The 14,087-nt window shown below is 36.1% G+C and overlaps 1 protein-coding gene across 1 annotated transcript; it reads right to left on the bottom strand.

The window, feature by feature from the left end:
* Positions 1-343: 343 nt before the first annotated feature.
* On the bottom strand, positions 344-12,750 carry bod1 (biorientation of chromosomes in cell division 1). The gene is made up of 4 exons (XM_056446092.1): positions 12,456-12,750; positions 9,596-9,720; positions 5,336-5,538; positions 344-762 (listed from the first exon to the last, which is right to left on the bottom strand). Exons 1-3 carry the CDS (start codon positions 12,600-12,602, stop codon positions 5,337-5,339), a joined length of 474 nt encoding a protein of 157 aa, XP_056302067.1. The 5' UTR covers positions 12,603-12,750; the 3' UTR covers positions 344-762; position 5,336.
* Positions 12,751-14,087: the final 1,337 nt, after the last annotated feature.

Below are 14,087 nucleotides of genomic sequence, written 5' to 3' on the forward strand. Positions count from 1 at the left end.
GCCGGGACATGACACCTCTCCAGAGGCTCTTCAATTACCAAAAAGCTCTTCTCTGGAAGTTCATGCCACGAGGACGCTGGAGATTCGACAGCTTTTAGCCACCAAATGGTTTCAATCATGTAACACTTTGCGTCTGCATGGTACAGAACATGGCGAACTCTTGAGGTTACTCGCTCCAGTTACTGTCCAGATGGAATCCTAAAAACGTTGGTGAAGATCTCCTGTCAAAAAAAATGCCACCGCTAAAAGGAGACCAGGAGTATGCAGCTCGTTTCCCACAACAAACTTTTAGCCTCTTGCAAAAATTCAGAGGTTTTACAAAACCCGAAATGATGCAACCAACTTGGCTTTTCTTAAAAAGTTACATTTATTGTAGAAACGAAGCTGCGAGTCCCAGTAGAATCACGTTTCACAAATCCAGCTGTGTAAAAAGGATCATTTCAGTCTGGCTCGAGCCCCATGTGTCGTCTTGTTATTTCGAGATGCATTTATTTTCATTTGGGATAACGTGGTTTCAGTTGTTCTTTAGCGCTGAAGAGATAATTTCATTAAACTAAACCAGACCTCAATAGCACGGGCCAGACAACTTGCTTTTATGTAACATGCTAAACACACATATTGTCCAAAACAATCCCGCACAAGACCCTTAAATTAGTGCAAACTATCAAAATCGCAGTGCCTCGCAATTGTTCATCCAATGTAGCTGGTCATGGAAGGACAGTGTTTGGTGATCTCAATGTGAAATGGCAAAAATCCTTGGACCTGAAAAAAAACCAGCAAGTATTACATGAAAATCATAACCAACTACAACAATTTCTTCATTAAAGGGGCTATATGTGGCTATGTGTGCTCATAGTCATGTAGACCAGCGGTTCCCAGCAGGAGGCGAGCTCTCTGGGGGGGATGGCGGGGTCACGAAATGTTTTTTTTTAAAATTGTTTTTAGCAGTGGACAATTAGGAGAACGATCATGTTGCCTTAGTTCATTTTATCCCCTGGCTAATCAAAAAAATTGGACAAGTTTGTAATTTGTCTTCCACAAAAAAGATCAAGTCTCACTGATTCACCTTCAGCAGCTAATAGTAATGACCCAAGCATACTGGACCCAGGTGAGAAAGCTCCAATTCTCCACACGAGTCGCAGCACTAGCAATACTGGAAACACGAAATGCAGGATATACCAAGATAGTTACCTGAACTATAGTTTTACTCCATTTTCACGAAGCTATTGGAAGTAAAAGATGCTGGAAATATCTTTGCAGCAATGTACGCAACGTTTAGATAATTTTGTAAATTTGTGTGCACATTTCGTTTGATAACAAAAAAAAAACAAAAAAAAAACAACTAAAATGGCAGGGTTGAGAAAATGGCAGTTAAAGCATCTAATCAGGAATGTAAATATATTTGCACAAGATCTATAATTCATAAATTTATAATTAGATTAGAGACTATAGATAAGTATTTTAAACAATATTTTGAATTAATCCCATTTCACTGCATGACACCAAAGGTGGGGAACTAAAGTCACATGACTTAACTCGAGTCATAAATTTCATGACTTGCTACATTAAAGAATGAAAATTACTTGACTTGTCTTTAACTTGAGACTTGACTTCAAAGGTGCAGTACGTAAGTTTGACACCCAGTGGTTGAACTAGGTATTGCATTCCTGGATCAAAACAAATGCAAGCGCAGGTTGCCAAATTGAGGACCAACGGGAGCAAGTCTGACGATCAAGCCTAAAGGCTGATTTAAATCGTGTTCTAAATAAAAGCAACCAACCAACACCTCGAATTGAAATGTTAGAAACGGTTTCTTGCAGCCAAACAAAAGAAAACTGACAATGACCACCTCAGGTACACCTCATGTGCTTTATTCAGTGTTAAATGCTAACAGTGTGACTTTGAATGCCATTTTACAAAACATATTATGATATTTTTTGTGATATATGCTTTAGAAGAGTCAAAAAAACTTACATACAGCACCTTTAACTGGAAGACTTAAGAGCAAGTGACTTGAGAATTGACTTTAAGTGAAAAAGTTATAGTAATAAACAGCATTTAACGCACGTTTGATGCTGTTTGAGTCGTGCAGCTTTAAAGGCACCAATTTGCCATTAGTAGTACACAATTCATATCTGTTTATTACTATTTTATTTATTTCTATTAAATTTTTATTTTTAAAAGGGTTTTGTTGTAATTATTAATATTTATGCAGCAATTTTTCAATCTAAAATGACCAAAGACCAACAGAGCGTTGAGCAACACGATTACACCCCCCCCCCCCAGATTTAATGTAACAGGTATGCATATAATTAATTGCAATTAGGGATGCTCATTTCGGTTAATTTTGCTAACCGCCAACCGCTGCTCGTTAATCGAATATTAACGGTTACTGGTCAGATTAATATTAAATTATTATTAAATTGAAAAAAAATTGACGTGTCTATTTTGTGTCTGACACATTAAATATTGCATATTAAAATACTGATTTATTTTAGCATGTGAACATATTAATAACAGAACATAACAACAGAGCATCGTCACGCACCTGTAGTGTTTCCAACGGCATAGAAAAAAATAATAAACTAAATAAAATCAATAAAATAAATAGGTCTGCCCTAAAAAAAATTTTCACTTAAATGATTAATTTAGATTACAAAACGAAAACACGGACTAAATCCTTTTTAAGAACGGGGTGTATGTTTATCAATCATGTTTTTGTCTTCCGTCAAATAAAAAAAGCAGACTACCTCAAATCACTCGCTCCACAGGAAATATGCATTTATTTAATGCCCCCCTGTTAATATATCACAAAACCCTTTTACATTTTTAATAGAAATCATTATTATTATTATTATTTTAAGATTTTTTTTTGGCCTTTTTGCCTTTATTAAACGGATAGGACAGTTTTACAGACAGGAAGCGAAGTGGGAGAGAGAGAGGGGGTAAGGACGGGAAATGTCCACGAGCCGGGATTCGAACTCGGGACGCCCTGAAGAGCTACTGCACCATATGTCAGCGCGCTAACCACTAGGCTATTGCACTGACAGAAATCATTATTTTAAAGATTATGTCTTGATATATATAGTTTCCTCTCTCACTCGCGGTTCAAGTGCGCACACTGCGTGTGATGAAAAGACAATGACAACGCGCTCATATGTTAAACACTGAAAACTGAACTTACACGGTTTCAATTTACTATGAAAATCTTCTATGTCATCTATGTGAAGCTGCTTTGACACAACTTGCATTGTAAAAGCGCTACACAAATAAAGGTGAATTGAATATGTTGACTTTTTGTAAACAGTTTTGTTGTTTATATTGCATTAATTTGCATACATGATTTATAAGCTGTAAAATGAAAGCTAAACCTGTTGTTGTGTTTATGACGCATATCCGGGAGGCTATCAGCATCAGCGCTGGTTTGGCATCAACTCGTCTGTATCAAACAGCAATATTCTTCTTCCATTTTGCTTCTTTGGCAAATATGTCTGTAGGCACGTGTGGTTACACGTTACCGTCCCGCGAGCTAACAAATATGTGTTGCAGTTGCACATTAAGGGGCCAATCACAGCAAACGCACGTTTCCATTCCAAAAATCTAAGGCGCAACACACTGCCTTTTGTTGGCAAAGGAAAAAGAAGCGCTGTGCTCTTTTTTTATGTCACTAGGAAATGTCACTAGCTGAATCAGCTGGGTATTGAATGTGCAAAAGTGTTGCTGTCTATGTTGTTACAATTGTAATATTTAATAATATAGTGATATTCAAGATTTGTAAATTCATACAGCTCTGGATAACTTGAAACAGCGAGCACTAGCAAAGAGCAGAGAATCACTAAGAGGCGTCACTCTAGTGCAATTTGGGAAACAGCCACTAGATGGCGCTGCAGCCATTTTGGAATAAAAGTTCTAATAGAACAACAGCATATTATAAGTCTGTAAAATAAACTATTAGAAGTGCTGATGATTGTGATAGTAAGTGTTGTATTGTCGTCTTTCAGGTTGTATCTCAGCTTTAATGCGCTTTTTAAATAAATAAATAAAAAATAAAGCAGCTGCTTGCCATCGCAACAGCAATAAGATCCAATGGACAGCCGATCGCTTTCACTCCAAAATGGCGGAATCCGGGGCTGTTGCTGGGCGCTGCTGATGCAATGGAACGTTCTATTGAGTGTCGCCTCTTAGTCATTCTAAGCTCTTTGGCATTTTGGGACTAGTCTCTCCTCCATAAAAGTTCTCTGTAGTTGTCTTGACAACACAAACACTGCTGCTCTGGGATGAGCCACGCACAAAACACTTGTGGCCGATAGTATTCGATCGGCCCCTTATGCAGCCAAACTCTAAAAATATATAAAATAATAATTTTTTAAGCGTTTAACTGATACCATTAAATGGGCGACGCAGTGGCACAGTAGCTAGTGCTGTCGCCTCACAGCAAGAAGGTCGCTGGTTCAAGCCTGGTTCAGTTGGCGTTTCTGTGTGGAGTTTGCATGTTCTCCCTGCGTTCGTGTGGGTTTCCTCCGGGTGCTCCCATTTCCTCCACAGTCCAAAGACATGCGGTACAGGTGAGTTGGGTAGGCTAAATTGTCCGTAGTGTATGTATGTGTGAATAAATGTGTATGTGTTTCCCAGTGATGGGTTGCAGCTGGAAGGGCATCCGCTGCATAAAACAAATGTTGGATAAGTTGGCGGTTCATTCCGCTGTGGCGAACCCAGATTAATAAAGGGACTAAGCCGAAAAGAAAATAAATGAATGAATGATTCCATTAATTGGTTACAAACGCACCCTTTCGATTATTATTCGATTATTTTGAGCATCCCTAATTGCAATATTAATAATATACACATGTGTGTAAGTTCATATTTTTAGTCAAATTAACAGTAATCTCCATTTAATTTAGTAATGAGACTTAACTTGGATCCTTATCAGGACTTGTTTGATTTATCTGAACTGTGACTTGAGACTTGACGATAAGAGACTTGTCTCTACAGTACCTTTGCATGATGCACTGATATTACAGAATAAATCTTTAGGCAGTGAAGTCACATCCGTTTGATTCCACTTTACCCAAAGAGAACCTACAGGCTCTTATAGAGAATCCAAAATAGGTATTGTAACAAGCTATTCGCAACGTAAACTGACAATAAAAAATATATTTAATAAAAATGTGACCCATGGACAAACATTCTTACATATAGCCCCTTTAAGAATGCACTTTACTTTCAAATTCAGTTTAACTCATATGCGGGATAATTTAACAAAGCTTGTTTAGGTAACTAACATATTCTTAATAAATTATGATATTGCGGTGTTTCTTGTAATTATGTATTGCACCTCATTGAGATTTGGCTGCAGTGCTGTTGGTCATTTCCTGTGACTCAAGGTCAGGGGCTGAGTTTGACGTGCCCTCTTCTTTCTTCTCTGCGTCTAGGAAATCGTGAATGGCATTTTCAATGACTGGCCTGAAGATGTGGTGCAATTTGGGGTCCACCACCTGAGAAATGATTCGGTCAACCCCTGATTCCAACATCCCCGACCTGTGAGAATAAGGGAATGTATTCAGTAAAAATGGAAACTGGATTACAATTTTGTTTAAAGAGATAGTTCACTCACAAATAAAAACTATGTAAATTATTTAGCCTCAAGTTGTCCCAAACCTGTATGAAATTTTTTTTTTATGAACACATTGAAATATAATGCTGTACATGTTTCAATGACCTCCAGCAACTGTTTCGTTACCCACATTCTTCAAACAAATCCTCTATTGTGTTCAACAGATAAAAGAAATGTATATAATTTAATAAATTACAGAACGAATTCACAATGCTTCACTTTTTATTTATGAACATTTAAGTATTTGCTTGTTACAGCCTCATTCCCAAATGGATTCAATTAATTATTTTCCTGAAAATTCTACAAATAAATAAATGTACAGTTGAAGTCAGAATTATTAGCCTCCCTTTGAATTTTTTATTATTTTTTTACATATTTCCCAAATGATGCTTAACAGAGCAAGGACATTTTCACAGTATGTCTGATAATATTTTTTCTTCTGGAGAAAGTTTTATTTGTTTTATTTCGGCTAGAATAAAAGCAGTTTTTAATTTTGTAAAAAACATTTTAAGGTCAAAATTATTAGCCCCTTAGAGCTATTTTTTTCGATAGTTTACCATCTAGTTAACCATCTAGTCAAATATTACATAATAGTTTTAATAACTCATTTCTAATAACTGATTTATTTTATCTTTGCCATGATATTGCCATAATATTTGACTAGCTATTTTTCAAGACACTTCTATACAGCTTAAAGTGACATTTAAAGGCCTAACTAGGTTACTTAGGTTAACTAGGCAGGTTAGGGTAATTAGGCAAGTTATTGTAAAACAATGGTTTGTTCTGTAGATCGGAAATAATATATAGCTTAAAGGGTCTAATAATTTTGACCTTAAAATGTTTTTAAAAATTTTTAAAACTGCTTTTATTCTAGCCGAAATGAAACAAATAAGACTTTCTCCTGAAGAAAAAATATTATCAGGCATTCTGTGAAAATTTCTTTTCCCTGTTAAACATAATTTGGGAAATATTTAAAAAAAGAAATTCAAAGGGGGGCTAATAATTCTTCACTTGTACATGTTTCCCCTCTTTTTTAATTGAATAAATTTGCAAAGATCCCAAACAAACTTCTTGCATGCTGTCATTATGGAGTATTGTTTGTAGAACGTTGGTGAAAATGACTAATTTCATGCATTTTGGAATAAGGTAATAACACACTTTCTGGATGCAGCGTATAGTCTGCTGCCTAACAGGTGGTTTACTGTTAAAGTACTTTAAATTTAAACACTTACAGCACATAGTACGGTTGTCGCGATACCATTAATTTATCTCACGATACTATACCAGCTGAAGTGTCACAAAACCAAGCAATATTGCGATACTGAAATTCATAACTCAAATTATTTAAAAAATTGTAAGAAATACTGTATTTTGTTATAATAGGCCTACTTGAACTTAATTCATAATTCCCTTATTATTGAAAAAAGTATTATTTGCGCATCACTTCACCTAAATTTTATTCATTCTGTTTATTTTGTAGATAATTGACCAACAACAATACATTAACCAGGGCTCATACACATTTTTACTACTAAAATTCCATGACTTTTCCAAGACTTTTCCGGAAAATTTACATGGTAAATAATAAGAAAAACAATGACGTTCAAATTTATTACAGCATTTCATAGAACACGCAACAATCTATTTTGTTTAAATTTGTTTTTATATCTCTGTAAAATTGATTTAGATAATGCTTACACAGCACTAACAGTGTGAGAGCAAGTTTTTGGCCAAGGACAGAAAAGACAACCAACCTATATTCAAGTTAGGGCTGCACAATATATCGTTCCAGCATCGATATCGCAATGTGTGCATCTGCAATAGTCACATCACAGGATATGCAATGTTGGGATTATAGTTTACAATAGAGTTTAATTATAATGCAGTAAAAGTTTATCATATGCATGCATTTTTAAAGAGATAGTTCACCTCAAAATTACCATTTTCATTACGCCCTTTACTTGTTTCAAAAACTTATGAGTTCCTTTTTTTAACAAATTAATCTAATTTAATAGCTCCTATAGTATTGAAACAAGTGAAGTGTGAGTAAATAGTGAGTACATTTTAATCTTTGAGTGAACTGTCCCTTTAAGGCCTGTGACTGTATGAACATTTCAATATTTCCAATTTTAAAACATCCAGCCTTTAATAAATATTAAATAATATACAATAAAGACTGTGCAGTGTTGATTATTCAATATCTGTACCAGAAGAGAGAATACCTGAAAACTATCATTCACTTTTATCTTTACTATATTTTATTTATCTTTGATTGTAATTTGTTTCTTTAGATTAGATTAGATTAGATTCAACTTTATTGTCATTACACATGTACAAGTACTAGGCAACGAAATGCAGTTTAGGTCTAACCAGCAGTGCAATAGCAGCAAGTGCAGGATACAGGTATAAGTTATAAAGTGCAGTTATAGAAAAACTATGGTGATATTTACAGATGGATGTACTATCAACATTATATACAGGTTGTATTAGCTATGAACAGATTTACAATAAATGAATATATGTACAGGATGCTATTAATAGCAGAAGTTGTGCAGATAGATAAACATAATTACAAATGTCCATGTGCAGTGGGTATGTACAGTTCAAATAAGTGAATCAGTGCAAATATTCTTAAATATTATTCGAGATTCACTCCTCTACAAAACCCCCTAATCAATACAAATAAACCTGTTAAATCTTGGAGTGAAGTTGTACTCACATCGCAATATATATCACAGAAATACAAAATACCGTAATGTCAGATTTGTCCAATATCGCGCAGCCCTATTTCAAGTATACAGATATTTGGTAAACTAATTTCCATGACTTTTCCAAAACTTTATGGGTTTTTCTGTTTTTCCAAAACTTTTCCAGGCCTGGAAAATGCTATGTCAAAATGCCATGACTTTTCCAGGTTTTCCATGACCGTATGAACCCTGATTACAATAAAGATACATATTATACTAAATGAAATTTGTTACAAAAAGAGCATTTTGTCAAACACAATTAAGCTGTATGAAGTGGTCAAAAATAGTTTCAATGTTTCCTGCTGCTACTGTGGATTTTTCATCTATTTTTTTATCAGGTAACAATCTTTAAGAGATTGTCATGGTTGTTGTAGCTACTAAATCATATTGACAGGAACAGAAATGAACCGTTTCAGATGTGCGTTTGAACTGAAGCATTAGAAAACGAAAAAAGGTGCAAATTCTACACAGTTTTACAACCTTAAAGGGCTCCACCGACTATTAAAACATAATGGTCAATGTTTGCACAAACGTGAGCATTTTAGGCTATGTTCACACTGCAGCCAAATGTGGCCCGAATCGGATTTTTTTGCCCACATGTGACTCAGGTGATGACAGTGTGAACAGCCCAAACCGCATGGAATCTGATCTTTTCAGGTCAGATCTGTGCCACTTTCATATGTAGTCTTAAATCAGACACAGATCTGATGTTTTGCAATGCGACCGCAGTGTGAACGGTTATGTCGGATTTCATGTGACTTTTACATAATCTTTGAGCGGCATGCGTCATCATTCTGTGCTGCAGACATCATCTACTCCTCAGCATCGCAGTAGAATGGCACACATTGTGATTACTGTACCACAGAAAGTTGGTTGTTCATTTTGAAAATGATTTTGGAGGCAAAACTGGTGCTTGTTAACGATTGGGGCACGGGCTGATCGTGAAGCTGAAGAGTGTCGTGCATGTTGCGGATAGGGGATCTGTGTGCAAAGGAAGGAGAACTTTGTCTCTGAGAGAAAAAAGGGCAGGTGCTCGAGCACCCAAACCCCCCTTCTGTACGTGTCTGCTGTTTATAACGAAGTAAAATTAAATGCAAACGGAGATAAAACAACTCCGCCTTCACAGTTCAGTTCCGTCCACAGAAACAAAGCCTACAGTTCACACTTACAATACAGCAGAAAAAGTAGATTAAAGCATATAAAATCAATAAGGGTCCAAGGAGTTGATACATACTGAACTACGCTTTGTCTTAAGGCATTCCTCACTTGGTTCTTGTTAATAGATGGATTCCATTCTTGAGTCGTAAGATGATTTGACACAAAGTTGTCCACCTTCTGTCGCAGATTTTGATAAGCTGGCTGGAGAGAGAAATCAATACATGTTTGTTTAATAAAGTAGGAGGATATTATATTAATTTTAACAAATGAATGAATGATAAAAAAACTGATTTAAAGGACTTGGCTTTGAACATTCATGGTTGTTGGTACCAGACTAGCTGGTATGAATAGTTCAGAAAATGCCAATTAGGGATGCACTAATAGCATTTTTTTGGAACCGATCCGATTCCAAAACTCTGAGTATCGACCAATACAGATCCGATCCCGATACTGTGACTTTTTTTTTTTATAGCATAATATAGTTTCTATAGTTCTGGTGATAAACTCAAATAATATATCTTCTTTGATAAAAATAACAGACCCATAGATTACACAATCTAACTAAAAATTAGATGCTTGCTGTAAAGGCTACATTATTTGAGCATTCGTTATGACATTGATCCGTTGTGGTACAGCTTATGTTTCCTTTTTTAATATTATATCTTTTCTTTGAAATCTGTAATAGGCTACCACAACTAACACAAATTTTTGGTTATAACCATTCCCTTTTCTGTTAATTACAATCCATATTGCACCCCGTCAGTTTCAGTTTTATTAATTTAATCAACTACTTTGACCACAATGAGCCAGGCTTTACAAACTATTCACAGCACTTAAAGTATTCCCCTCGGAAGAATAAACTCAGTCGGAAGGATGAGAGAACAGAAACTCATTGTGAGAATAATTTTACGGAGTGGCGCATGTTGCGTCTGCGCAGCCGGATATGTGAATGAAGCGCTTGATGCATCACTGACACACAGCGCGCAGATTTCCTGTATCTGCAGACACTTTCAAAACTTTGCACCACAATGGGAAGAAATCAGTGCGTTGAGGATGTGTCCACTGTATTATTGAGCATTTTCTTATTTAAAGTTTCAGGTAGGCCTACTTGGTGTGTGAAGAGCATGTAATAACCCTCTCTATTCCAGTGTTGCGATTGCGGTCTTCTGCTCTAACAGACATAGCGCAACATGATTTAGAAACAGCAATGAACTCCTTGCTGCAGGTCAAAATGAATCCATTTAACGCAAAACAAAATGCATTTCTTCACTGATTATTTATATTAACAGGAACAAATAGTCTTGGAGAAAGTTTTTCATGTTGTCATAAATGTGCCGCGTTTGAATTGTGTATGAATGGAGAATGATTGACAGGCGCAGCGGCGGGAAGTGCTGAATTGAACATGAATTTAACCACGTGAATATTCATCTGTGCTTCACATCAAACTATAGAATGGCTTCAGCACATTTGGGATATAATAGGCCTACATGACAACTTTCTAATGCCTTATAATAGGCTACCTTCATGGCTTTTGTTGGCTTATAAATTACACAGAATATAGCGGACACGCAAGATCGGATTTGTATTGGTATCAGCTGGCCGATACCTGATGCAGCTAATATATGCGGTATCGAACCAATATCCGATCCAAGTATAGGGATCGGTGCATCCCTAATGCCAATCTAATGGAATTTTGTTTGCTTTGAGCACAAAACCCCAGAGAGCAGCGCACGTCGGACAGTTTATCAAGGATGTACCACTGGATTGAGTCTCACTATAGTTGCTAAATGTGACATTTAATTAGTCTAGTCCCTATGTAACGACTCCTCAGTCTTTTGAATCTATCAGGTAACGCGTCACAGCGTCAGTACACTGCGTCAATCTTTCGCTTTCACGCTTGTACTTAGTAATTTTAGTGGACACCTCAGATACTGTTAGTTGGTTCCTGTTGGTCGGGCACCTTTTTACCAACCAAGTTTGTCGACGCCATTATAACGACACAGATCACTCTGCCTATTCATGCCAGGCAGAGTCCCAGAGTCAAGTGATTGACAGGTGGTGATTTGTGTATAACTTTATTTATTTATGATTTGTTTATGGGTAAAACAAAGACCATGCAGATCAGGAAGTTGAAACGGTAGGCTACAAATAATTAATTCATTATGAATTATTTAATTATTCGTAAATAATTAATTCACCGCTGCCTACAATGACATTGTCCATCGCAATGTTTCACTTATACTTCTGAAAAGTGCAACACAATAAATTGTGGTAGTACTTCAGCAATACAACTGAAGTACTGAAACTTCATTTGGAAACCTTAGTCCACCTTACAGGAAAAGTAGTAGTTGTACATTACTGCAGTTGTATTGTAGAAGTACTTCAGTTGTATTGCAATAGCAGTATGGCAGTTGTACTGTTACTTCAGTTGTACTATAGAGGTAAAGTTGGTTTTATATTCGCTCATTCGGACTTTCCCCTTAGTATAACTTCATAAAAGTACAACATTACAACATTGTTCACAGTCAATGTTGTTTTCAAGTCATACCTGCAGGTTATTTCAGACCGATTATTCAAAGTGTCGTGGTAAACAATATAGGGAGTGTGTCACTGAACGAATGTGCGAATATATAACTTTACATCTACAGTTGTATTGCAGAGCAGTACTGCATTGTAGTAACTTAGTAGTATCACTTCAGTACTATTGCAGTAGTTGTATTCCTTTAAAAAACTGCAGTTTTCTTTAAAAAAAGCTTCAGTAATTTAATGTAAGGAATAATACATATCTGTTTCAACATAGTGAGCAGGTGTCTCTAATGGGCAGGTCGAGTCACACCTATAGACGGTTTAAGGGAGCGTGCAAGCGAAAAACGCTCGCCAGATTGTGTTTTTCTACTAGTGATGCTCCAATAATGTAGATTAAAACTAGTTTTCACCTTGGTGTCCACGTCGGCCAGACAGTCTCGTCTGAACTCGTCGAAAAGGCCTCTGTTTTTCAGATGCTCCACAATGAGCGCGATGAGCTGCGGGTCTCCCGGAGGAGCGCTCATCAGATTCCCGCTGCCGCTGCTGCCCTCCGCCATCAAATATAGCACCACTCTCTTTGCCTCACCAAGAAAATATGTGGGAATAATGTGCACTATTTATACTTCTTTAGATTAACACAGCCGAAGTTCTTTGTTGACAGCAGATGTAAACAGAGCGCTCCTCGACTTCTTCTGTGTTGATGATTTGTGTAGATGTGTTCAAGTAGACACACTGTCACCTACCGGACACAATAACAACAGCACCTCAGTATTCCTGAAAACCTGTTTTGTTTTGTTTTTTAAAGGACGGCATTTAACATTCATTCATTCATTTTCTTTTCGGCGAAGTCCCCTTTATTAATCTGGGGTCGCCACAGCGGAGTGAATCGCCAACTTATCCAACATTTGTTTTACGCAGCGGATGCCCTTCCAGCTGCAACTCATCTCTGGGAAACATCAATACACACTCACTCACACTCACGGACAATTTGGCCAACCTAATTCTCCTGTACTTGTGGGGGAAACCGAAGCACCTGAAGGAAACCCACGCAGGGAGAACATGCAAGCTCCACATAGCAAGGCCAACCGACCCAGCCTCGGCTGGAACCAGTGACCTTGCTGTGAGTCGACAACACTACCTACTGCGCCACCGACAAAATAATAATTAAGAAAGTATGATCATTAAGCACATTACACTAGCTAATAAGTTTTGAATACAACGTTTGTAGCTGCAGTTATAAACTGCTTACTAACGTCTATTAACGTATGTAGAGTTATTGCTTAACAAATAATCAAGTAACTATTTGCTAATGCTTAATAAATGATTCATAGTGTGTAGTTATTATAAAGTGTTACCAAAAAATATAATTCAGTGTTGAGTGTTATTTGTTACAAGTTACAGTAATGAAGTTGCTTTCTTGCCTTATATACTATATACAAATTCAGCAGTTGTGGATAAACTAAAAAACATTTATTATTTATCAAAACAACTGCATTAACTTAAAAAAAATAAGAACTGACAATAATTCAAGACAAAATAAGGTATAAATTCAGAGTAGCAGAGTAATTGTGTGTGTATCTCTATTGTGTGTGTATATATATATATATATATATATATATATATATATATATATATATATATATATATATATATATATATATATATATATATATATATATACAGAGAGAGAGAGAGAGAGAGAGAGAGAGAGAGAGAGAGATATTATTATAGATTATATCTCTATATTATATAGAGTTATTTAGATATTTTGCATGTTTACTAAAATTTTAATTTAAAATTTAAAACTATGAAGTATAGGTCAACATATAATTGTAATTATGATTTGGTACAAAAACAGAATCCAAGAAAGGTCTAGTTCTTTAGGAGCAAAGATGGGCTGAGGATCGCCAGTTTGCCAACAAATATGTGAGATGATTGAAATATTTAAAAACAATGTTCCTCAAAGAAAGATAGGAAGACATTTGAATATATTACTTTCAACAGTTCATAACATAATTAAAAGATTCAAGGAACCTGGAGGA

The sequence above is a fragment of the Danio aesculapii genome, chromosome 21 (genome assembly GCF_903798145.1).
Source record: "Danio aesculapii chromosome 21, fDanAes4.1, whole genome shotgun sequence".
Classification (NCBI taxonomy): Eukaryota; Metazoa; Chordata; class Actinopteri; order Cypriniformes; family Danionidae; genus Danio; species Danio aesculapii.

Excerpts from the sequence above, each read along its gene's own strand:
- bod1 (XM_056446092.1), bottom strand. The coding sequence starts at position 12,602 with ATGGCGGAGGGCAGCAGCGGCAGCGGGAATCTGATGAGCGCTCCTCCG. Across the intron at positions 9,721-12,455 it reads TGGCCGACGTGGACACCAAG|CCAGCTTATCAAAATCTGCG; the intron begins GTGAAAACTAGT and ends TTCTCTCTCCAG. Across the intron at positions 5,539-9,595 it reads TTAAGACAAAGCGTAGTTCA|GTCGGGGATGTTGGAATCAG; the intron begins GTATGTATCAAC and ends TTATTCTCACAG.